Below are 26,519 nucleotides of genomic sequence, written 5' to 3'. Positions count from 1 at the left end.
TTTCACAACGAGTATTTAATCTTCTAAATTGAAATGACTAATTTCTGTGGGACTTTTACTACGTTTCCTCGAATCTAAATGTTTTTCTGCATGTAATTTACTTAATTAATCCCTCCCTGGCTTAAGTGGGATTTTTAGGTTTCTGCTGGGGATACCCCATCGGTATAGACCTCCTAAGGAACTTCCACTAGGCATACCCCTCTGGTGTAGGCTCGGACTTGGCTTCCGCCGGGGATACCCCTTCGGTTTCAGCCTTCTAATGGATCAAAATCAGTTAGCACCAAGGATAATCCTCTGGTGATTAAAGTCAATTGCCCTTTGTTGCTCTGACTGATTGGTTTCCACCGGGGATACCCCTCCGGTTTCAACCTCCTAATGGGTAAAAATCAATTACCACCAGGGATACTCCTCTGGTGATTAACGTCAATTGCCCTTCTCTCTGGGAATGGCTTCATCCGGGGATACCCCTCCGAACTAGACCTCCTAACAGAACTTCCACTAGGGATACCCCTCTAGTGTAGGTTCGGGCTTGGCTTCTACCGGGTATACCCTTCCGGTTTAAGCTGCTTCGGGTTGCTTACTAGGGAAACACCTCTAGTGAGCTGATTCTGGGCGAGAGACTGCCTTTTCGCTGCTCTGCAGCTCCTTTTATATGCTTCGCGCTGCCCTTGGATTCTTCTCCCACTCTACTACCCTCGACTCTCTCCCGATTGGCCGCGACTCCCACCAATCGGCGCGATTGCGCGGCGATCACGGATAGTTTGCGCCACCATCGGGCGCTTCAGTAGTTTTCCTTCCTCCGTCGTACGCGATTTTACTGACTGCAGCTTTTTATCTTGAGGTGGTAACTTAAAATTTTTCTTCCCCAATAAATTTTCTTTACTGATTTCTATCTCTCTCACTTCTTTTTCAAATTTCTATTCGCAAATTTCCTTTTACAAATTTTGTTGTGACGACGGTCACACTAACTATTAATTGTAATCAACTTGGGAGAAAACCTTACTAAACGCGATATTAAGGAAACTAAATAATTCTATTTTCGATTTGGAGAATTATAATTGCTTCACCATCCGAAACTATCGTGTAGTTAGGTACAGAATGTTCATACGTTGAATGAGAATTCAAGTAACTTTAGAATTTTTATCGTCATGCTGTTAAAAAATGTTGAATTGCAGTAAATTTTCAGCTATAATACCCCAAGACCTTCAAAATGATCGGATATTTCCCGAATGTTTTGTTGCATAGCAACGACTGATCCCGATCGTTGATATGCAGGAAAACTTGAGGGAAATATCCGATGAATTTTGAAGATTGAGGGGTATTCGGAGGACGATTGCTTCGATTCTGATTTTGGCCAATCAGGATGCAGTGTTCGGGGTTACGGGACACGTTTCACCAAAATGTGAGAAATATCTGTCAAATTCGTAGAAAATAATTGACAAGCTACAGGGAAATTATCAGTCTGATAATTTTCCTGCAGCCGGGGAAATTATCAGGGTGAAATGCGTCACGTCACTCCAAATACTGCACTGTGATGGGTCAAAATCAGAATTGAAGAAATTGTCAGTGAAATTTTACATTTCATGACTTTTTCCTTTCAAACTCCTAAAATTTACTATTAAACTGTCCTTAAAAGTTCAATTTTTGTTCGACAGTATAAGTGCTACCTACGTATAATTATGAGGGAATATTTAAAATAACATGGAAAAAAATAGAAAGTCGACTTTTCGAAGTAGACTAACGATTGAAAAATTGCGATTTTCGAAGACCATGACATTTTTGCAAATCATTCAATCATAATCAAATTTTCACTCAAAGAATAATTTTTCCTGAATTGTACTGTAACTGAATTGAAAAAATTATATTTTTCGGAAATTTGAACCATTCTATTATTCATTCCTAAGAAGAGAATAGTGTAAGAAGCAAGTTTTTTTTTTTAATACATATTTTTTCCCTACTACCATTACGGTTTTATAGGCCTCCCATTCGGCTGCCTTGCATCTCCCACTTCTCCCTCCTGATTTTTTCTGCGTTACCATTGCCCGTCTTATTTTTAACTGTATCCCATTCGGGCTGGGACTGCACGGCAAACCATGAGAAACCCCAGTCGTACAGCCGGCCAATTGTGCAGAGTCCTAATGTAGCCTTCTGTCACACTGACTAGAAGGGGCACATTAGGCCACTACACCGTGCCTTCCTTCCGCAATTTTTCGGCGAGGGTGCTCCTAAGCGGTCATCCATCCAAGTACTAACCGCGCTAAACGCAGCTGCACTCGGATGTCCGCAGGAGCAACACCTAACTCACCCATTATGGTCGGTCTCGAAAAAAGCAAGTATTTATGGAATTTTGTTCGAAAGCCACCAATTATCCATTCTTTATTCTCCAGCTTTTTTTAGCCGATTCAATTGATGAATTAGATGATTGAAAATCTTTGAATGAAAAGTATTCCGACTTTCTTATTCCGCGGAGAAAATTTGATATTCTTTGATTTTGCGGTAGTAAGCCTCTAAGCCTCTAAAAACAAAAACCGGATAAAAAAATTAAAATCGAATTATATATGGCAGTGGATTTATATTTGGCTTGAATCATTTAGAAAAACATAATACTCATTTTACTTCCGAATGAAAGCAATAAAATGGTTCCATTTTTATATTTCATAATTTTTGCTTACGAATTGCATTTACGAATCCGAAAATGCCAACTCCTGTGTCAGGATAACTACTTTTGGGTTCAGAAGTTCGAATATGCAATTTTTAGATCATGTCGAAATGTATGTATGTATGTGTGTGTTTGTGTGTGTGTGTGTGTGGATACGACCGATCGTTTTTCGAAGATAACTGAAAAAATAATTGTTTAAATGAAACTACTTAAAATTTACAATATTCTTCCCAATGCCATCCTGACCAAGTTCGATCATGGAATTGATTGCATCATTTGTTGGAGGAAAACAATTTTTTGAAACTAATATTTTCGTGCAATGTTGGCTGCCAACATTGAGGCAATGTCAATGAATTGCATACAATAAATCATTGAATTTTATAAAAATTCCATCGTTAACGAAATTCCATGCGGAAGCGAATTGCTAATTTATGAGTAAAAATATATTGACTATGTTGTGACGATAGTAATTAACCACTTCTCTTTTATTCCACTCTTGACATTCAAGTCCATCTAATTATCAATCATTCCAACTATCTTTCGATTTCTAACATTCATCACCAAAAAATAATTTCACATTCCCGTCATTAGAAACCAATCCATGTGCAGAAAATAAACACCGATGTATTCAATGTATACACGATGTTTGTTTCATAATTTAGATTATAAGTCCACTTTGTAATTCACGCGCACTTTTTTACACAGCACTGTCGCGGCCGCATTGCTCAATCTCATGGAAGTTCACATAAGAATGCGTCTTTCGCCTGCCGCCATGAAACTTCCAAATCCATGTCCTCTGCGATGACAGTTTTCAATGCATGCTTTTTTATTATAGGATTTAGTAAGGATGTTTGAGTATTGACTTTCGATTCGAGATATTGCCCATGCTTTCTTTTAATAAGGATTTCATTCAATGATTCCGTGAATTGAAAATTTCCTCACATTGTCTATAAAATCCGGAAATTTTTTCTAATTTTTGTTTAGAGAGCTCGAAAGTTTTGTAAAATTGGTGCGAAAACTCGACAAATTTCTCGATTTTTTAAAATTAACTGATGTTTTGGTTTCGGTGAATCAGTGTGCAGTATTCAAAGTCACATGACCCTTCTACATTATGTTTGTTTATCAACTTTGCTACCCTTTATTGTCTTACTCTTCTCTTTGAATTTACATGGATTTCACAATATTTTCTTGCATAATAGCCAAATTAATGTGTGCATATACGGATAATATTATCTGATAGATATTATTGTAGATTATTTGCTCGTTCCTTATTTCAGGCTAAAAATACACTTTGAATCTTGGGCTCATTTTCGCAATAGTCACTCATGAAAATGCCCATTCACAGTGTCACAATGTCATCTGTCGGTGGTCTTTCTGAAGTTTATTCTCCTCAATGCCGTCTGTCGGCTTTCCCCATTATTGGAAATGGGAAGTCAAATAAATGAAAAATGCAGTGGATTATAGTTTAACTTTATCTTTATTTTTGACACACGAGGAAGGACCGTCTGTTCACTCCAGATTACTCCAGGAGACTAAATGCTGGTCACAGAGAGCAAATGAAAATCGTCACCTAACCACAAAGAACTCTCAGTTCTTTCTTCGGTTGAAATCATTGTTTATGTTTATGTTACCACGCCGGAACTCTCGCCGTTGATTCGTTTTTGACCTTATAAACTCCATAAAATAATTCTCAGTATTTAAAGTGAAATAATCCAATACGCCTCCTCAAAAATTAATCGACTCTTTTCTTCTAGAATGGGCTATTAACTGTGTATCAATCTTAAAATTAATAATAGATTACATTTCACCTTAATCATTAAACTAATGACAGTCCTTCCCCGCATTAACTCTACTCTTTTAACATCTGGGGCTAATACTCATGGTCCAACATTCGAAGCTAGCCAAAGCTAGGGAATAAGGGAAAACCCAGAAAAACCTTATCCGACCATGTACAACTTATTCTAACAATCAAATGAAACAATCATTTTTCAGCAGTGTAATTATTCCAGACCCATTCCTGTTGTGAACTCCAAAAATTTCATGACTGATAGTGGTTTGGTCAGTGCATCAGCCGACTGGTTACCTGTGGGAATGTATTTCAATTTTATTACATTTCTCTCGATTTGATCTCTTGAAACGTGGTACTTAATATCAATATGTTTCGATCGTTTGTGACTGCTCGGATTATTCGCAATACTGATACAACCCATGTTATCTTCATATATTACAATAGGGTTTGACACATTGATATTAATACTGATTACTAATGACTTTAACCAAAGTGCCTCTTTCACTGCTCCACACAAAGCCATGTACTCGGCTTCTGTGGATGGACTAGCTACAGACGCTTGTTTCTTTGTATTCCAACAAATCGTGCATCGTTTGTATAATTTAAATAAGTAACCCCTTGTGCTTTTACGATCTGTGCCATTACTACCACCCCAATCTGAATCAACAAATCCGCACAAGAGATCTTCATAATCATTTTGAACGTAAGTCAATTTAATATCAGCTGACCCTTTAAGATACCTCAAAACCCTTTTTATGTTTTGCCAAAGTTCTTTGGTATTTTTGTTCGCGTATCGACTCAAAATATTTACAGCTGTATTCAAATCAGGTCTAATACAGAGCATGATATACATTAAACATCCTATCAAATTTCTACAAGACGCGTCATATTTTCCATCTGAATTTAAAGCTTCATAATCTAATTTCGTTGGAAGGGGTGTATCAACAGATTTGCAATCGCGCATATTGAATTTGTCAAGAATTGTCTTTATATATGCACTCTGATCTAATGTTAATTTCCCATCATTTCAACTTTGATCCCCAAAAACAGATTAATTTCATTCAAATCTGTCATACGAAATTTGTTCATCAAATAATTTTTAAATCTCTGCATTGTTTCGATATTTGCAGTTGAAATCACAAAATCATCCACATATCATACCACATATATATTTTGCAAAACATTTCCTCTATCTAGAATGTAAATACAACGATCGCCTGAGGAATTCCTGAACCCTTTTTCTATAAGAGCTTTTTCAAACATTTCAAACCACCATCTAGCTGCCTGTTTCAAAGCATACAGAGCTTTGTTTAATTTGCAAACTTGGTTCCCATTACTTTTAACACCATCTGGAATTTTCATGTAAATTTCCTCTTTCAATATTCCATTCAAAAATGCTGTTTTCACATCCATATGATGAATTAACAAATTATGCTGATTTGAGAGAGCAACAATGAATCTAAAACTCTAAATTCTTGCAACTGGTGCGAATGTCTCTTCATAGTCTACTAGATACTCTTGACTAAAGCCGCGAGCAACGAGGCGAGCTTTGTACTTTTATGGATTTCCGAATTCATCATTTTTAATCGCAAATACCCATTTACAGTCTACAATATTTTTATCTTTTGGTCTCGATACTAATGTCCAAGTTTTATTTGTGATTAATCCGGAATGAATTTATTTCATCTCGAATCGCTCGCTCCCACTGAACTTTATCATCACGTGTTTTTATTTCCTCGAACGAAATGAGTATTTGACAAACAACTGCGCGCACAAAAGGTAATCTTTAGGCGTCTCAGTTTCATCATACGAAATAGGGGGACGTTGTTTAATTCTTTCACTTCTTCTAGTCTCAACCTTCTCATTTAATTTTTCTCCACTATTTTCGTGTATTATTTCATTGGATTTATCTATTTCAACTACAGATTTACTGCACTCAGAATTTTCCATTTCTCTTATATCAATCGGCTTCAGTGTATCTGATTTACCATTACCATCAGATTTCTTGTCCTCAAAATCATCCGATTTCTCAATATCAGATTTACTTTTCCCAAAACCATCTGATTTTGCAATATCAGATTTACTGCCTTTTAATCCATCTGACTTAGCAATATCAGATTTATTTTGCAGTTCGTCTTTTATCACTGGCCGAGATTTTGAGTAATTTACCTCATCAATAATAACATCTCTTACTGTCACGAATTTTCCATTTTCAACATCCCAAACTTTATACCCGTTTGGTTCAAAACCAACTAAAATACCTTTCCAGGATTTTTCATCAAATTTCCTCTTCCTGGTTTTATCATGTACATAAACTGTCGAACCGAAAATTTTTAAATATTTTAATTTGGGCTTTTTACCATCCCACAATTCAAACGGAGTCTTATCAATTTTTAGAGCTTTTGTCGGAGTTAAATTAATCAAATACGTAGCAGTTAAAACTGCTTCTCCCCAGAATTCTTTTTCCAAATTTGCGTCATTTACCATCGCACGTGCTTTCTCTGTTATTGTTCGGTTCATGCGTTCCGTCAAACCATTTAATTGAGGAGTGTATGGAACAGTCAAGTGATAACTGATCCCTTTCTGTACGCAATAATCTTTCATTTCATTCGATAAATATTCTCTACCGTTATCACAATAGAAATTCACGACCTTCAAGTTAAAATGGGCCTCACTTTTTGCAACAAAATCTTTGAAAATTGAGAAAACTTCTGATTTATGTGTAATTAAATACGTCACACTATAATGCGTAAATTCATCGATAAATGTTACGTAATCATTTTTATTATTGATGGTTGAGAGCGTGATTGGACCGCACATATCTGCGTGAATTATCAACAAGGGCCTTTTTATGTGACTTTTGTTCTTCGCTTTCTCAAATGGTAATCGAGCTTGTTTACCATTGATACAGGCCTCACACAAATCGCTATTTGGTATTACTTTTTCGAGATAACTCACATCCTGGACCATTTGTTTATTCTTTAGCTCTTGGAATTTTGTCGCACTCATGTGACCCAACCGCTGATGCCACAATTCATAATTATTTCCATTTACATTATATACTTGAGAATTACTAGAATTGACCCTTTTTGTAACTTCAAATTCAACAGATACTAAATTATTTAAAGGCTTACCAGTAATCACCATTTTACCATCTCTGTTTATTTGTACTCTCTTTTGATCAAATGTAATAGTCATTCCTGCTTCCTGCATCGAGATACGCGATAGCGTATCGGCCAAGAAAAGTTTTGACCGACTGAGCAAAACATCAGGCCGAACGCACCGCGTATCTATAGACGAAGCAACTACCCCCTCCACTACCACCGAAACACATTTATTGAATAAAATGAAAACGAAAGAACTTTGAATCCTGTCTCTACTGAATTTTTTATTTTATGAAGATTTTTTTGAAAATCCTTCTATTCAGAGTTATCCTCCCCATAATAATCTGATAGCACATTCCATGATCGATTGGACATTTCTTGACTTGGCTTTGATTTTTATTTGTTTATTTTTTGCAAAATTTCTATGGGAATTGGGGTTTCCAGAAAAAAATATTTCTTCTTTCCAGAAACGACCCGATAAAACGTTTTCTTGGCGCAGTTTTTTTGCAAAAACATTTGTTTTTGTTCTTTTCCTTACAGACAGCAAGTTGTATGGGACGTCTGGACAGTACAGAACGTCATTGAGAACCACTGGAACTCCCATATTACTCGTCCCATGGATTTTCCCTTTCTTGGTCGCTGTAATGAATTCTCCATTTTTCGCCACAGAAATTTTCATCGGTGGATATAGCTCGATTACGCTTGAGAAGACGCTGTCTTTATTGATGAGATGATCAGATGCTCCAGAGTCCAGTAGAAACATTAAATTGTCATTGTCATAGTCCTGATACTCTCCAGTCATGAAGGCGAATCCAGATGTGTTATCACTCGACTCTTTTTGTACCGATTGGACTATGTGAATTGCTCTGCTTCGGTTCGCCCGATGCTGTTGATTTTTTTTGAAGTAATAGCAATCATGCATTTTATGACCCAATCGTCCACACTGGTGGCATTTTCCATTTGATGAATTTCGGTGTGTTTTGAATCCATTTCGAAAATGTGAGCCTCTGCCTCTTCTATGTGTACCTCGATAATTGCCTCTATAGCCTCTTGCATTATTGTTATCGTTTCCTCGTGGAGCTACACTTTCAACATGTAACACTTTGATACTAGTATCTTCACTACTAGTTTGTACTTTTGTCTCGTGATTCAGAAGACGTTTCTTCACAAAATCTAGGGTAATCACATCCTCCCTCATCATCAAAATTGCTGTTGATACTGTTTCATACATTTTGGGAAGACTTGTAAGTAGATACGAGATCTTTTGAGCTTCTGTGACCGACACACCAGTCACCGCTAGTTCTGTTATCAGGTCGTCAAACACTTCGAAATGATNCTTTCCAGAAACGACCCGATAAAACGTTTTCTTGGCGCAGTTTTTTTGCAAAAACATTTGTTTTTGTTCTTTTCCTTACAGACAGCAAGTTGTATGGGACGTCTGGACAGTACAGAACGTCATTGAGAACCACTGGAACTCCCATATTACTCGTCCCATGGATTTTCCCTTTCTTGGTCGCTGTAATGAATTCTCCATTTTTCGCCACAGAAATTTTCATCGGTGGATATAGCTCGATTACGCTTGAGAAGACGCTGTCTTTATTGATGAGATGATCAGATGCTCCAGAGTCCAGTAGAAACATTAAATTGTCATTGTCATAGTCCTGATACTCTCCAGTCATGAAGGCGAATCCAGATGTGTTATCACTCGACTCTTTTTGTACCGATTGGACTATGTGAATTGCTCTGCTTCGGTTCGCCCGATGCTGTTGATTTTTTTTGAAGTAATAGCAATCATGCATTTTATGACCCAATCGTCCACACTGGTGGCATTTTCCATTTGATGAATTTCGGTGTGTTTTGAATCCATTTCGAAAATGTGAGCCTCTGCCTCTTCTATGTGTACCTCGATAATTGCCTCTATAGCCTCTTGCATTATTGTTATCGTTTCCTCGTGGAGCTACACTTTCAACATGTAACACTTTGATACTAGTATCTTCACTACTAGTTTGTACTTTTGTCTCGTGATTCAGAAGACGTTTCTTCACAAAATCTAGGGTAATCACATCCTCCCTCATCATCAAAATTGCTGTTGATACTGTTTCATACATTTTGGGAAGACTTGTAAGTAGATACGAGATCTTTTGAGCTTCTGTGACCGACACACCAGTCACCGCTAGTTCTGTTATCAGGTCGTCAAACACTTCGAAATGATTGTTCAGTTTTGTGTCACTTTTCATTTTCAATTTACTCAATCGATTGCGAACAGCTACTTCTGTGACAGCATTCTTCCTCTCATAAATTTCATCCAAACTACTCAGGATAGATTTAGCTGTAGCGCCAGGTATATCGTACTTGAAGAAGGTGTCAGACAAATATTCTGCAACTATACATTTTGCGATTCGTTCAGCTCTGTTCCATTTTCTAGTCATTGGATCAGGGAGCTGTTCATCAACAATTTTTAACACATTCTTTTCGTATAATAAATTCCTGGTTCGATGTTTCCACACATTGTACTTAGTGCCATTGAATGGCGTTATGTTTCTCCTGTCCTTAGACTTATCCATTGTCACTCACTTTCAGTACTTGTCACTTGAACTTCACACACTTCTTCACTCTTCAATTAAGTAAATTTCTTTTTTTTTTATATAAACACGCAGTTAATGCACAATGTGACCTGGGCCCATAACCTATTGGAAATGGGAAGTCAAATAAATGAAAAATCCAGTGGATTATAGTTTAACTTTATCTTTATTCTTGACATACGAGGAAGGACCGTCTGTTCACTCCGGATTACTCCAGGAGACCAAATGCTGGGCACAGAGACTAAATGAAAATCGTCACCTAAGCACAAAGAACTCTCAGTTCTTTGTTCGGTTGAAATCATTGTTTATGTTTATGTTACCACGTCGGCACTCTCGCCGTCGATTCGTTTTTGACCTTGTAAACTCCATAAAATAATTCTCAGTATTGAAAGTGAAATAATCCAATACCCATGAAGCTTGTTCTCATTCGAGATATTTCGAGTTCGACTTTTTTTAATTCTAGTTTTTTGCTTCGTATCTTTTATAGAATAGGATTGAGTATGTTGTAGAAAGGCTCCTAATATATCCTAAGACGTGAGGAAAAAGAAAACAGAATGTTTTCCTAAAGTGATACATCTTATCCTAAAAAGGAGAAAGGAAATCGATCTCGAAATATCTCGAAAATCTCGAATAAGCGTAAGCTTAAGACTGAAACCGAGGTGCCACTACGTGAGGAGATGAGAAGGCGCGTGCGTAGCACGCGCGGCCGATCTCGTAATACAAAATTGAGGTTGTCACTGGGTGGGTAATTGCTCATAACAACATAATTCGAGAAATATTGGTTGTATCGAAAAAGCTTTAAAGTCCTTTTTTATTGCTAAAGGGTGATAGATTCAAATAAAAATTTTATTTTCGCAAAAAAGTCAAATTTATAATACGTTTGTTAATAAGCAATCTACAAAGTCAATAAAAAAACATGTTTGCAGAATTAAAAAAATCCGAAAAAAATATATGCGATAGAGTGCATATTAGAGAATTTACCGTCAGATTTTTATAGGGTGTTTGGATATAGGACCTGAGATATTAATTATTTCGTGAGGCCGCGACAGATGGAATGAAGTGGTGTGCTCGCTGCGCTGAGCAAGTTGTTCTAATAAGCCTACGGTATTGAGCAGATGTTTCGAGTATCTAGAAAGTAAATATGCATTCTTTTGCTTTTTTTCCAAAATTATCAGAAATATCGGAAAACAATAATAATTTATTGGAAAGAAAAATAACACGAATTGCTATAGGTGTTTTCAGTGAAGTGGCATGCATTTTTAAGTCATTTTATGATGTATTCACATTACTAATACTGCTATAACGAAGTGGCATGGATTTGTAAGTTATTTTACAATATTTCCAATTTCGACTTCCTCATCCAGGGAGTGAATTTTACATTTAAGACTATGAGTATTGAAACTCGGTATGTAAAACAATGAAACTGACAAGTCCTAACAATGGATGAAGAATTTCAAATCGAATTTTCAAAACTTGCTCTTCCAGTGCATGATCTCCATTTATACAAAAAATGGTTTGAGTGGAATTCATCGATTGTATGGAAAACAGAATGTCATGTCAATAGTATCACCAATTGAATAGTTCTCTCATGCACTCCTCTTTCGTCGTTTTTATCTATCAGTTATGAGTCATAATCAATTTTCTAGAAACTTCAAAAACATAAAACGATAATACTCCTATAAGCTCTTACATCACTGGGATTCCTAAAATTAAGAAGAATAATAAGCTGAGAAATCACTGAGTATGATTCAATGAGAGCTCTTTCGTCACCCTACTCAACGCAGTCAGTTAACTCAACTTGACGCGGCCACACATAAATAATATCTCTGGCTCTATATCAAAATACCATATAAAAATTCAATAGTGGATTCTCTGATATGCATTCAAAAAAATATTTTTTTTTCAGAATTGTTGCGACCTGCAAACATGTTTTTTATCAACTTTCTAAGTTGTTTATTAACAAACCTATTGTATAATGGACTTTCTTGTAAAAATAAAATTGTAGTTTAAATCTATCACACTTTGGCAATAAAAAAGTACTTCATCATTTTTCCGATACCACTAATATTTATCGAGTCATGATGTTATAAAGGAGTAGTTACCCAGAGACACCTCCAATTTTGTATTTTGTATAACTTTTCGAAAAAAAAATTTGTTTGTCTTGCGTATACATACATTTCTGGACCTCTTCTACAACATATCCAAAAATCGTGCAAAAATAATTTTTGCCCTATTGAAATAGTGCGGAATACTTCTGGTATGAAATTCCGGTTGACCGACTGTTGAAACTGATATATATTTTATTTTTAAACGGACCATATACATGCGTATACGTTCTAATTGCTGTGTATTCTGAGTATTTACAACATTTTTAATAATCCAAACTAGAAAATGGGAAATTGGGATTTTAACGAAAATAATATTTTCTTTCCGAAACAAAATTTTTTCTTCTAACTTTTTAATAGAAGCTTTTTATCTTCTAACTTTATCTTGTAACTTAATTACGAATGATCCTATTACCACCACCTTCAAACTGGTATAAGGGGGCATTGAAACAAATTTGTTAAGCCGTGATTCAATTGATTATGTTGATGCTTTGCGAAGTTTATATTTAGGAAAACACTTATGAAGTGTGATAGATTCTTTATAAGAAAATTTCGGCACCATTTAAAAATTGCCTATTTGGATTCAGTAGACCACAGTTAGTTATCCTAATAAAACGAAACATTGGAAACTTCATTTAAAAAGATTACAATGCTTTCATTCTAATACCAAAACATTGAGACTTTCCAATAAATTAGCCGTCAAACTTGTGAAAAATGATACCTTTTCATTGTGTAAAGTAATTCTACAAACATGCACCACGCGAAAAGCATTCTTTGGACTTACACTCCTCTTTTCTGAAACACACCTCCTCTTGCTAAGATCAGATTTGTGCACATCTCTTTCTTATCAAAAACCGCTTTTTGCATTCGTAGCGTGCGTAAAATGGCACTTCACAGTGTTTTCTAACCAAGGAATTTAATCTCGACACTAATTAAATCTTTGATATTTTAAAATCCATTATCCAAAGTATTAAGAATGTTGTATTTTTAGTTCCCTACTTTGTTTATAGACTTATTCAGAATATCAATTATAACGTTAACCGACCATTTCTTCATGCTCCTTTCCCCTTTCACAACCCCAAAAACTCTAAAAACCCTTAATTTATTCAAATCCGACGGTCATGATCGGTTGCCTTGAATTTCCTCTACCACCAAAGGTAGAAATAAATATCCGTTGGCTCGATCAACCACCTCTAAAAAAGCCTCAAATGTCACTAATAAAATATGCACACCCGATCTTCGTTTATCCCGCGCATCGATCGGAGCAAGAAGTACAGGCAAACCTCTCCAGCTACTGCACTCTTGCCACACGAGGAGAGATCCTCGTCTTCCGGTGTAGCATAAAAATTCATCCCCCTCCACTGTAATCTCCGAGACAAAAATTATATAATATCTCTTTGACGGTGCTGAGGGTAAGAAAAAATCGTTCAGCAGTGAAATAAAAATTGTGATGGACGAAAAATGTATACTAAAGAAAAGACTACCGGGTATCCACCTTATCGTCACCCTACTTCTTTTTTATACTCGAGGTCCACGAAGTGCATTCACGAGTATCGAAGAATGATCGATTATGCATATGAAGCTCACGAGAACGCGCGTGGCGTGTTACTACTGGCAGCCTACTCCCTGCCCTTTACAATTTCGTTTTTTTATTTTTTCACTTATGGTTTGGATCCTCGTTTAAATAACAACTGGTGAAAATTATTTCTCTAAACGGTTCCGGGACAGAGATCAGGTATAGCGGAATATTGCACAATAAAAAAATGCATTAACTTGAGGCTCTTGGATGGCAAATACCTGGATATAATTTTGGTCTTTGGGATATGCTGATGTTGGTTCTTGCTTGCTCTACTCCCAACACCTTAATTTTTCATTCACGGTCTTTATCCATAACAGCAGCAAAAGTATATGCTAGATGAGAAACGGGTGTGGCGTGGGCTTAAAAAAGGGTGAAACTCCTCGCGAAGTGCATGACGAAGGGATGCGGTAATGCTTTGTCCCTTCGGTTTTGGCGCTACCTGCTCTACCTGTTGTATCGGTGTCATTCCGAGGGTCACAAAACCGATAAATATGGAGGATAGAATGTATTTAGAAAAAATGAAAATGATCAAATCTTTGAAGAATCAAGTAGCTATTGTCTGCTTGTCCGCCTGTCATCTAATCAAAGGAATTGGGAACGTAAAACGAACTGAGCGGGATGAACGACCAGTAGTTAAAGGAGATGATTGGAACATGGGAACATTGCTGCTTGATTAGAAGAATATATAATTTCTTTTCTCGAACGCAGTTTTCGATTATATTGGAACCCTTTGCTTAATTGAGAAACTATAATCGTGAAGCAATATGAAGATATCATTTAGTTCTGGTACAATTATGTAAAAAATATGAAAATTTTTCCAAGAAAATTATTCGGTATATACCCTTCGTAATGATATAATGAGATATTTCGCTTCAATATTGGTAATGACGAGCTGTCAAATGGAATTTGATTTTTAAATTTTATGGGGAGATTTGGAAAACAAAAATTTTTTAAACTAGTATTTATGATTACTGTACAGTTAATTCTCAATTAACTCTCGTGGCATCGAGTACCGTTTCTGGTTCAACAGTTGCAATTATAATTTCTGGTTTTCGAGGAGAAATAGTGAAACTCAATTCGACGGAATTAATCTTGAATAAAAATAAAACCTTTGTATTATTTCAATCAATTTCTGATTTAATGAAGAAATGGTTCCATTAAGATATAGTAGTAAATAGTAATTAATAATTTCTTAGTCGATATTGTCCACCATGGAAACAAAATCTAAATTTGGCAATATGTTTTCTTCCTTCCACAATAACCCCTCTGGTTTCACGAAGGAAATATAAACTGGAAAACTACTATGTGAACATGATAGTATTAGAAATTTTTTTGAAATTTAAGTAACAGATGCATTTGTATTTTCAATATTCGAAACTTGAATTCAATTTCAGACTAAATTGCTCATGGAATTTCTGATTCATCTTGGAAATTTAATAAAATTAAGTCTTTTATGATGAATGACCATCAGTTTTCAATGACAACTTGGATTTTCACACCTATCGCGAAAATTAAGCATTACATTCAATTGAATTTTCGAGAGATTAAAAATTCACAAGAAAAGTTGCCCGAATTTTCACGATTTTCAGTAATTTCAATTGTCGTATTAATCTGAGAAATCAAATTTCATTAAATGTTCAAAAAAATTGACTAACTAATCAATAATAAGATCAATGAAAATTGTATGTAAGTTGTTTGTTGTTAAAAATTTGAAGAATTTTTACTTGAAATTTCAAGAGTAATTTTCTGACAGTGTAGTAGAGAACTATACGGGAAAAACTACCTAATGTAGTTTATTCTCACTGCATTATTGCAATGATATTTGTCACTATCTGACAGAATAATTTTTTAATTAGTAGTGGTATGTGTAGGAATTTATATTTGTAATATTTTGGAAAATAAAATTGACTCATATGAAGATACACAAAAAAATCTAAATGAATAATTCTTTTCTTTTAAATAAAAATCGTTCAATTCTTCAAGAAAGTCTCTTCAATCGGTTTTTTCGATGGTCATAGCAACATTCCAGTGAATTCCTAGTCTTGAAGATATGCACCATAGCTGGAGGCTCTAACCGTTAACGCACACACGTAGTGACTGCCCCTCTGCCCCTTGGCAATTTATTAGATAGTTCAGGATAACAACCAATGCTAATAAACGCCATGTGGCCAAGCGCGTTTTCTTCATTTCCTTGTATTTTATTATTTTCTGTCTCTTCAGTGTCTCTGAAGAACTCGTAGTGGACCTGATAAGACTTGACCTCCTTGTTCCCCCGAGTCTTCCCGTATAGGTTCTGACCACAGGAGAAGTACCGACGTGTGTGGGAGCCCATACAACTAGAAATCACACTGAAATCTCTGTCAACTGCATCCCAGGGACTTTTTTTTACCGTAAGTCCCCACTCAAAAATCGAAAGATACTGTAGTAGCATGGGTCAAAGAACCTCTGATGTGGATTTCTGAAATGTGGAAGCTAGGCTTAGTAATTCGTTTCACCTCATGTTGATGAATATTCTCGATAGCTCCAAATCCGATGAACTCAAAATCTCTGATTTTCCAGGGACTATCCCGAGTTATAAGTAACGTAACTGTCAATAGTGTTGTCAAGGAAAAAACGGACTCAAATGGTAACCCGAAAATGAGGACATTTCTCTAAAAATGAGACAGCAAGCGGAAGGTTCGGAGATTTTCCCAATTTCGATGAGGAGAGAAAACCTGTCGCAACGCACCTGTGGGACCTTTTATCTCGTAAGGGGATTGAGTAATAAAAGTTGTTCAGGAATTTGAGCAAGACGAATTTTAACTTTTTCATCCAGCTAATTTTAATGGAGATAAAAGGGTAGATAGAAACATTAGACTAATATGACATTAAAGTTATAATGATGTAATGGAAGAAATGAAGTAATAGAATTAACCCTAAAGAGAAGACCATACTTGAGTTCAACGAAAGTAATTTAAATGAAAACGTGTATTCTCTACTTTAACCCTCTTTTATTTTTTGTGAAAGTCCAAATAAGTCACTATTTGGGTGATGGAGTGGGGATGGCTAATCCCCACAATTGGGGATGGACAATTCTTACTGCATCTAGCATGTAGCATAGCTTAGATAGCATCAAGCATCTAGATTTCTGGGAAATGCCCCTCATGAAAAAGGATTCAGAAAATGGATCTTTACAGAGATTCGGAATTGAGAATCTGGCAGCCATATCTGCTATCCACTTATCCATACAGCGCAATAATACCTAAATAGTTGAATTTATCTATTACACCATAAATATCACTAGATATATCAATAGATCGATCAATGCATGTCGTCCAGTTGGTAAATGGAGTCCATAAGTGCAATCCCATGAATTGTTCTGCGCAATGTCTTACCTTTCATTCATCTTGTCAGTTTCAATGACCCACGGAGAGGAGGGCAAGTATTACGCACAGTAGCAGGTTCACCAAAAATAGATTAGCATAATTGTCATGAGGCATGCAACCCCCAATGAATTATTTATCTGTTTGCGGGTGCAAGGCAAAAAGAGCAAAATATATGCAAGTAAAAAAAGCAGCACATAAACATACGAGGAAAAAAATGAAGGAAAAAAAGGACTGGGACAGAAATAATTTTGTGCCATATCCTTTTCTCTTGCTCATCATTTTGATCGTGGAGCTGTCTGCCTCGTGCCGTCTTGGCGCGCGCCTGACCATGAGATATTTGCATATTACGTATCTGGGGCCCCGTTGAGCGCTCGCGCGACGCTTTTGGTAGCCCCTGAACTAGCCATTCCTGCCCCGCAGTGTACTGCATTAATTTTTAATCCGATGACACACACACATATGATTACGATATCCAAGTGGAGCCCGCTTCTCTATATCTATCTGTCTCACCCAACTACAGACCTTTCACAAAAAATTATACGGGCAATTATAACGCTAGCCATCACAACCTCCATTTGACACGTGGATTAAATAGTGGAGATAATTCCTCGGATAATTCACTCATAATTATTCGTGAATCCAGTCATTTAAATCTCTTTCATCAATGAAATGAATGAAATAAATAAAAGAAATTGCTCATTAGAACTGACATTTCTTTTTTCTATTTGTGGTGGGAGAAATTTCAATGGAACTTTCGCTTTTCCATTGTATCAGGTATGAAAAATCGATAAATATCTCGATCATATCTCCAACGGTTCGACATTCTATCTCAAAAAAGGATCTCTCAGAGATATCCACAAAGCTACGTATGAATGTCCTTTTAAAAAAACCTTTGGGAATAAACCAAATGTGTTTAGGAAAAGTTTGCTCCATTAAAGCATACAGAAATGCTGTATGCATGAAATTTTAGCACCAGAACCCCTCCTGCGTCTAAAAATCCTTTACTCTCTTAGTGATAGGCAAAACAGGGACCTTTTTCCCACAGTCTTTGCTGGTGGTTAAAGGTGCCACCTTGCCAATGTCGGGGTTATACTCTTTATTATAAATCTCCGATGATCGGCAAATGGTTGATGATGATGATGATGGTATGGTGAATCGGGGGGGGGGGTCCCCCAACACATATGTGTGTTTGAATAGGAAGCGACCAGGTAATATATGCCCATTTGAATATACCTGGTCGGCGGCCGGTCGTTGCATATATTTAATAAAATTTTTTAAGGGTTAAGCGATGGCCCCCAGGATCCTAAAAGTCCCAGCATAACCCTTTGCTTTAGATCTGGAATAATAAAGGGTTGATGGGGAAGGCGGTAAGGGGCGAGAGAGGGAGGGGGGTGTGCCGCGACCGTCGTAGGAAGTAATGTTGGACCCGACATATTCCCCTCCTCCCAAACAGCCTCAGGTAAAACGATTTTGCATAGATCTCCATATGTTATGTCCCTTCTTCACTTCCTTATATTTTTTTTTACCACGGTCTCAGGCGCATTTAAAGGTCCAGGTAGCAAGCCCAGCCGGTGTCATCCTCCATGGGAAAGTGTATGCAAACCATTGTGACCCCTAGCTACTCCATACAAATAAAATTGGGTGGGGGTAGATCACACCCCGGAGATAGATAGGTAGTGTGTTCCTCAAATTCATTCCACGGGTGAATCTTTATATATCTGTGAACAAAAAAACCTTTTTTCTCTCATCTACTTCTTACAAACGCATCATTTTGTGTTTTCTCTCCGGTGATTTTCATCCCCACTCAGTCATGTCGAACGTGATCCTTGCGTTCTCTTGCGTTGTAGCATCCCTTTCATTTTTACATAACCAAACGCCCTGTGTCCTATTTAATGCATAAAAAATCAGGATCTCTCTCACTCTTCTACATTGACTTTGTCTTCTCGTCTTTCGATTCCCATGCCCGATGACGAACATCCACCCAGGATTCTATTGTTAGGCAAAACAGCCAACCGCCACTCGCGCTATTTTTTCTAACCGTTTTTTGTTTGTTTTTTTCTCTCATCGACGTTGGTGTGAGACATCCGTCGATTATCGGTAAATGTATGCGTTATCTCGCATGCCCTGCACGATTGAGTAGCATAAAGGGAAAGGATACAACAAAAGAAAATATAGAGGATTCTTATAATTTGACAAATTTAGGTATGTTCATTTGTGCCTTATGGACATCTGAGATTCAGATGCAAAGCCAGAAATGGATTGTCTAGGAAAATTGAATCAATCAAATAGATCGCAACGTGCTTCAAGTATCGATTCGATTCATTCCAAGTACACGGAGAGAAACATTCAGTAAAAATTACGGAACTCACAGATCGCTCACCGATTACGGAATCGAAACGGAAAATTTAAGTGACGGTACCGTACTTTTTCACCGGCGATTCAGATAAAAATTACGGAACGCTAAAAACGGAACGGAAAAATTCCGTGATTTTAGGTAAAAATTACGTGACGGTTCCGTAAAATTTCCTACAACCATATTTCGCTTCGGAATTACGGAAAAGATACGTAATTTTTATTGAATATTTCTCGCCGTGTAAGATGAGTATGATCAAATGAAATTAAGTTTTGGGCTTACTATGTGTTTAAACAAGGAGGCCAAATTTCCCACCGAAATATAACATGATAATACTAATTAGTAGCCAAAATTTTAGGATTTTACTCCAACTTTTTGTCGTATATTATAAGAGCGTGCGAGAAGTTCTCAATAAAGATTAAAAAATGGAAAAACCACAGTATCTCTAAAACTTTGAATGCAGAGGTACTCATAGTTTGACACAAATATTGAAAAAACAGGATGACAGTAGTTTTTGGGATAGTGAACTCACTCGTTTCACATAGCTAATGTCTCCGAAATCAATCGTTCGATTTAGTCCATTCGAAAGACCAAACTTTGGTATTATGAGACCTAACATCTAACCAATTTTGAAATTTTTATGTCGACTAATTTACCTAAAAAAAGGTGTCTTACACTATGGAAACAAGCACAGGCGGGTTTTCTACATTTTCAAAATCGACATGCAGTTGTGTAAAACTTGTCTGAGAATAAATTTGATATTATGAGCTGTGTTCACAATGATGATTAGATTATACACACTGTTGATAATGATTTAAAACAATTATTTATGTAAGCTACTCCTGTTCGTTGTTTATTGGCAAAGATTTGTAGAATAATGTTAATGAGAGGAATACACTGCCAAGTTTTGTACTTGGAAACAAGCACCACCAAGACTTACACGTGATTGATTGACTCATAAAGCAATTCGGTAGCTATCCAATCAGATAATGAATGCATCAAGTTCAAAATATGTTAAAATAATGTCATTCATGGGAATATTTTTTTTCTCAATGCACACACTTCTATTTCTGTGAGAGATTTTCAAGACATGTTTCAAATATTAATGTGTACGACTCAATGGAATTAGGCAGGCTTCTAGGTCTGGGTTTCTCACTCAGATTTCTGAAAACTGAATGGTCGAAAATTGTACACGATATAATAGTGCACAGACCAAATGTTCCATCGATAATTAATCCACATACAAAATGTTCATATACACCTCGAGGTATGCCTCGACCACACCATTCGGCACCATTCGGGATGCATTCGGCATATTAACCGAATTTTTTAGCACGAAATGTTGATCAACTCGCATGCTGTAGTAGTTCCGAAAATTATTGTGCGCACTCAAAAATGGCAGGTGGAAATAAACATGGAATGGGGGAACAATGGGGGAATTCGGGTTGTAACCACCGAATAACATACAGAATGTATGATTATTGTTTCGAATCTTTCGCAGTCCGAACAATTCAGAATTTTCCGGCATTCCAATCGGATTAGATTTTCTGTTGATATCCAATTTGTAAATGTATATACAGTGAGACCTCCATAACTGCACGTCTCCCGGGGTTTGGGTTCTCGGAATTTGCACTTATGAAAGGACCCTTCTTCGCCAGCGAAAGAGCGAGAGCGCTAAGCTGGAAAAAGATGCGTATAAAGGCAATGGTGGGGGAAAAAGCCACTCGGCCGACTGCGCGCGACGTAGCAAAATTCAAATACGAGTTGCAGGAGAATTAAATAATAGAGAATAAATTGCAGAAAAAAATATAAATTCAACTGTAATAAATGGGTTTATTGATATCATTGATCATTTTTTAAATGATAATATTAAATCACTTTTGATAAATCAAAAAATTTACAATAAATTATTGTAAAAAAAAATTTCACCGGTTTTTCATTGCAAGGGTTAACTTGCCAACGCGTCCATCGCCCGAGGGCCTTCATCCAGGGAATGTTGAATGTGGAGTGGGTTTTTTCACTTGGAAAATCTGTGGAATATTGGGTTTGAAAATTATGTTAAATTTTCAGATGAATATTATGTGGAAATTTGTGATGAAAAATTGGTGTGGAATTTTTCTCGAACCTGGGAGCTTGAGGTTGTGAATCTCATGCTGCTACCGAGTGCGCTACACAGCCGGGTTAAATTATTGTATTTGTTTTAGGAAATGACGAAAAGATTTCTGCAAAGTCGTTTTGAAGGAAACGGAAGAAACGTTCCGTTTTCACAAGTCTTTATAACTAATTAATTATCTTGATAACGAGGATTTTTAGGAGAAAATGACAAGTGATCTTGCTTATTACAAATGATGTTTTTCAAAGATCTCTTTTTGAAAAAGTGGTACAAAAAACATCTTTGACATTTCGCCCGGAAATGACTAACTTGTGAAATAATTCAGTAAGTATCACAAATGGCAGACAAGAAATTAAATTTTTTACATGGCGAGATAAAATCACAGATAAATTCTAATTTTTCATTTTATAATAAATTAATTTAAAGGAGAATTACTGGGATCAGTTTTCGGCATTAAAAGTTGGGTTCCCATTGCATCCCTGACTTGATATAAACTCAGTAAATGCCCCTTCGAGTAATGAGGATATTTCTCACAGAACTCAATAACTTTCTTCAAATTCTCCTGGGCTTCTGACAATTCTTTGGCAGCTGAATCACTGTCATTCGCATTTCTCGGTTGATTTTCCTTGTCATCTTCAATGTGATCTTCTGATTTCCCATTTTTTTCTTCCTGAACAACTTGTATAATCTCCTCATGACTCCAACATTCTTCTCTCATCCACAGTGGACTAGAATTAATCCAGTCGTTGAATTCACCCAGTTGCATTCCAGTATAATCCTCGTGGCTTCGAACATGTTCATAGAAATTGTTGATCAAAGTTTCATGTTCCTCGGTGTATGAAACATTGATAGCAGCTTCAGTTGGACAAACTGAGGCCATGATCTCCATAATCTCAGGCCACAGCTGAAAAACAAAGAATGAAGATACTAAAAAAATTAAATGATGGAATTAAATAATGGATTCTTAATAATCAATTTGTGTTAAATGTTCATTCATCTCGACAATGAGTGGTTTGGGAACAAAAAGTAAAGAGCCCTTTTTTTATTTTAAGCTTTCTCAACCCCTCTATGGGGTTATAAGCACAACAAAGAATAGTTAAAAGGAAAAGAAAAAAGAATACAGAATAAGTACATCATTTTACAGCATATGTACATGTATATTCAATTTTGCCTAAATGCTAATTTCATTTTTAACAAGAAATTGGAAAATAATTAATAATGCTTGAACATGAATGTCAGGCAGAAATGACTCAATACAGTGGATTCTGGTTAGAGTCGACTGTTTTGCGGGATAGAGGAAGCGAATTCGGAGAATTCGACTCTATTTCCCTACCCCCACTACGCGCTCACGCCGAGTCCGACATCCGAGAAAACTGAGAACGATAAAATGAAAAATACTATTTCTTTTCTCTCTCAATTCAACACTTTATTTTAATGATAAACTTTAGTTCACAGTTTCAACTATAATAGCAATATTCATATAGATTCAGACGATTTCTTTATTATCAATATTTCTAATTTCATTGACTATATTTGATCACAGAAGCTTTGTACCTAACATTCCATAGAACAGATATTTCTTCTGGAGTTAACGAACCATGTGAATCAAAAATGTTACAGTCGTTTTCTTTACCTCCCTTCATTATTGTATTTAATCCAATTTCGAATTAATTTTATGCCAACAAAACGAGATCCTCCCCCCATAACAGCCAGAAGTGGACTAAATTTTTTCATCGACAAGTCAAATGCAGAATATTTTATTTTTCGTCTTTACTGGAATCGGAAGACAATAGCAATTTGAAGAAAATATTGGAGTGTTTACTCTCCGGCTTGCGTGGGGACAGAGTGGGGGAAGCGCTCGAGCGGCGGGACAAAAAAATTGAGGGGAAGTTCGACACTAACCAATATGCCTCTAACCAGAGTCCACTGTATTAAACGGTAGAGAACCAGCTCGAGCTTTTACAAGGTCTCCAATTAGTTTTCCCCTGCTTTCATCTAATCTAGTACATCGCCATAATATATGGTTAAAATCTTGTGAGTCGTGCCCACATTCACACTGTCCATTTTCTATTATTTTAACTCGAGCAAGAGAGCCTTTCAGACTATAGTGGTTAGCTCTAGCCCTATTGATAAATACTATTACATTACGGGGTAGTGTAAGGTGGTAGTAGTACCAAGGTTTGCTCTGAGTTGTGTTATATATGGGGTATTCCATGTGAACTCACCCAAGTCAAAACCCTCACCATCGCCAATCATATTGTCGATTTTTCCTGTGGTTGTATATGGAAAAATATGACTTCTCAAATTTTTTCAGATTTTTTGAGGCATCCTGTGGGCAGCTATGTTTTTTTGCAAGTTTTATCTTCAAATGCCTGTAACTTACGTAAAAATCAACCGATTCGGGTTTTTTTTTTACGAAATGTGCGTCTCCGAACACACTTTCCATATAAAAATATACTAATTTTTTTCAATTCGTTCTTCCATCGATTTCCACAGAAAAACCTCAAAAAATATCAAAAAACGACTCGTTTTCAAAGTTGGACCCTTTTTATATTTTTCAAAAAATTTCAGTGAATATATTGGACCAAAATAAAATTTTTCACTAAAGCCCAAAGTGGGATCTCTATTAGGACACACCACTCGGAAAGATTTATTGTTAACGAATTTTCAAAAAATAATCGAATTGTTCCAGATTCGATTATAATGCAGTGATTCTTCAAGCGGTAAATTCAAATAATGCTTCTGCGTTCAATTCGAAAAGAATTTTGAAATTTTTAAAATTTTTGATCCCAGATTCATCTATTCAAATTGGAAATTACGGCCACGAAATGGGAAGCCCACTTTGGCCTTTGGTGAAAAATTTTGTTTTGGTCCAATATATTCACTGAAATTTTTTGAAAAATATAAAAAGGGTCCAACTTTGAAAACGACTCGTTTTTTGAAGTTTTTTGAGGTTTTTCTGAGGAAATCGATGGAAGAACGAATTGAAAAAAATTGGCATATTTTTATATGGAAAGTGTGTTCGAAGACGCACATTTTGTAAAAAAAAAACTCAAATCGGTTGATTTTTACGGAAGTTATAGGCATTTGAAGATAAAATTTGCAAAAAAACATGGCTGTCCACAGCATGCCTCAAAAAATCTGAAAAAATTTGAGAAGTCATATTTTTCCATATACAACTACAGGAAAAATCGACAATATGTTGGCGATGGTGAGGGTTTTGACCTGGTTGAGTTCGCATGGAATACCCCATATTTAAAAAAAAATTATTCCCTTCTTTAGTGATTGTTCCGAGAGAGTGTTGCGGGTGTTCACGTGGGATTGTCTTTTTGAGTTCTCTCTGAAGTCAATGAACGGAATCCCCAGACTTGTATTGGCCTGAACCTCCGTGGCCGACTTCGCAAGAGTATTGGCCTTTTCATTTCCCTCTATTCCCTGATGAGCTGGTACCCATACTAATTTAATGACTTTATTGTTATTTTCAAATTCCTTGATACATGATTCATATAAAGAAATTTTTTTTATTGAATATTTTAATGGCTACAAAAAAGGAATTTTAACATTTCCTCGAAAAGCCACTGATTACCGAAATAATTAACAATTTAACAAAATGTTAAAATATCACTAGTCAATTGATCCGAATGATCAATTTGTGTTATTTGAACATTTGCCACGATAATTAGTGATTGTAGGAGAAAATATCAAAAGCCATTTTTTGTTGACAATTTTATGGGCTATAAATAAGATTTATTAGCATTTTCTTCTACAGTCACTCATTATCGAAAGAATTGCGTAATTGAGAAAAATTGGAAATTTGATTCATAAACCGAAAGAATGGAATAAATTTCACTACAATATCACGATTGCAACATATGATTTCCCTACCTTTTTCCATGTTTTCCTAATCGTTGAGGGAACAACTTTATCCCACGCGTCAGAGAGCCAAAATATTACCTCACGAATCGTTACAGTCTTTAATGCTTGAGGAATGCTGGCTCCACTGTTAAGTTGTTTCATGATGAATGCAATGATTTGGATCTTATATAAAGTTTTTATGTTTTGGAGGCACCCCTGGTCCATGGGCTGCATCAGTGCAGTTGTATTGGGTGGTAAAAACTCGACTCTGATGCCATTGACAACTAGATTAGCTGGATGCGCTGAACAGTTATCCATAAGTAAGATTGCTTTTGGTGGTAATCCCTGGGATAGTAGATATTGCTCCACTTCAGGCACAAATTGGTTCTTGAACCATTCTTCAAACAAAAAGGCACTCATCAAGGAACTTTTTTGGTTATTGTAGACTACTGGAAGTTCTTTCAAGTCCTTGAGAACACGAGGTTTGGCATATTTTCCAATTACCATGAGAGGTAGTTTGAATGTACCAGAGGCATTGCAACAAGCCATCACAGTGAGTCTCTCCTTTTGAACCTTGAATCCTGCAGCAGCAGTGACACTAGAAGAATTTAATGATGTTCTAGGAACCTGACGGCAGGGATGGGAAAATTGGGAATTTGGCGTTCCTGAACATTAAATTACATTTTTCTTTCGTAATCTAAGAAAAATAATTGGAGATTACAATTAAATATCAAGTTGTGTATCAGTAACCCATTACTCCTTTGAAATTTATAATTCTTTTGAATCGATTGGCAAATACATGAATTTTTATTAGCACTAATCGCAAATTACCGAAATATTCGAAAGAATTTTCAATGACCTTTACTAACTCTCGGCGATAGAAATAATCTAATAAAATGCCATTGGAGAATACCTGACTAACCGGGAATGTGATTTCTCAGATTACAGATTATTGAATAATAAATATTCACAATACCGAATTACTGGAATGGGAAAGTAATTTCATATTGTTGAC

General features: G+C 36.2%; 1 protein-coding gene across 1 annotated transcript; it reads right to left on the bottom strand.

Annotated features, from left to right (window-relative positions):
- Window positions 1–22,064: 22,064 nt before the first annotated feature.
- LOC107048460 (jerky protein homolog-like) lies at window positions 22,065–26,258 on the bottom strand. Its single transcript, XM_015271627.1, has 3 exons — window positions 26,255–26,258; window positions 25,604–26,169; window positions 22,065–22,553 (listed from the first exon to the last, which is right to left on the bottom strand). The coding sequence occupies exons 1-3, from the start codon at window positions 26,256–26,258 to the stop codon at window positions 22,065–22,067; spliced, it is 1,059 nt and encodes a 352-aa protein (XP_015127113.1).
- Between the last annotated feature and the right edge of the window lie 261 nt (window positions 26,259–26,519).

Source organism: Diachasma alloeum, unplaced genomic scaffold, assembly GCF_001412515.2.
Source record: "Diachasma alloeum isolate Michigan unplaced genomic scaffold, Dall2.0 Dall_scaffold_00193, whole genome shotgun sequence".
NCBI lineage: Eukaryota > Metazoa > Arthropoda > Insecta > Hymenoptera > Braconidae > Diachasma > Diachasma alloeum.
Note: the sequence above shows the minus strand (reverse complement) of the source record. Positions and strands in the feature narration are given on the sequence as shown.

Excerpts from the sequence above, each read along its gene's own strand:
- LOC107048460 (XM_015271627.1), bottom strand. Across the intron at positions 22,554-25,603 it reads AGACTGTAACGATTCGTGAG|CTGTGGCCTGAGATTATGGA; the intron begins GTAATATTTTGG and ends TTTGTTTTTCAG.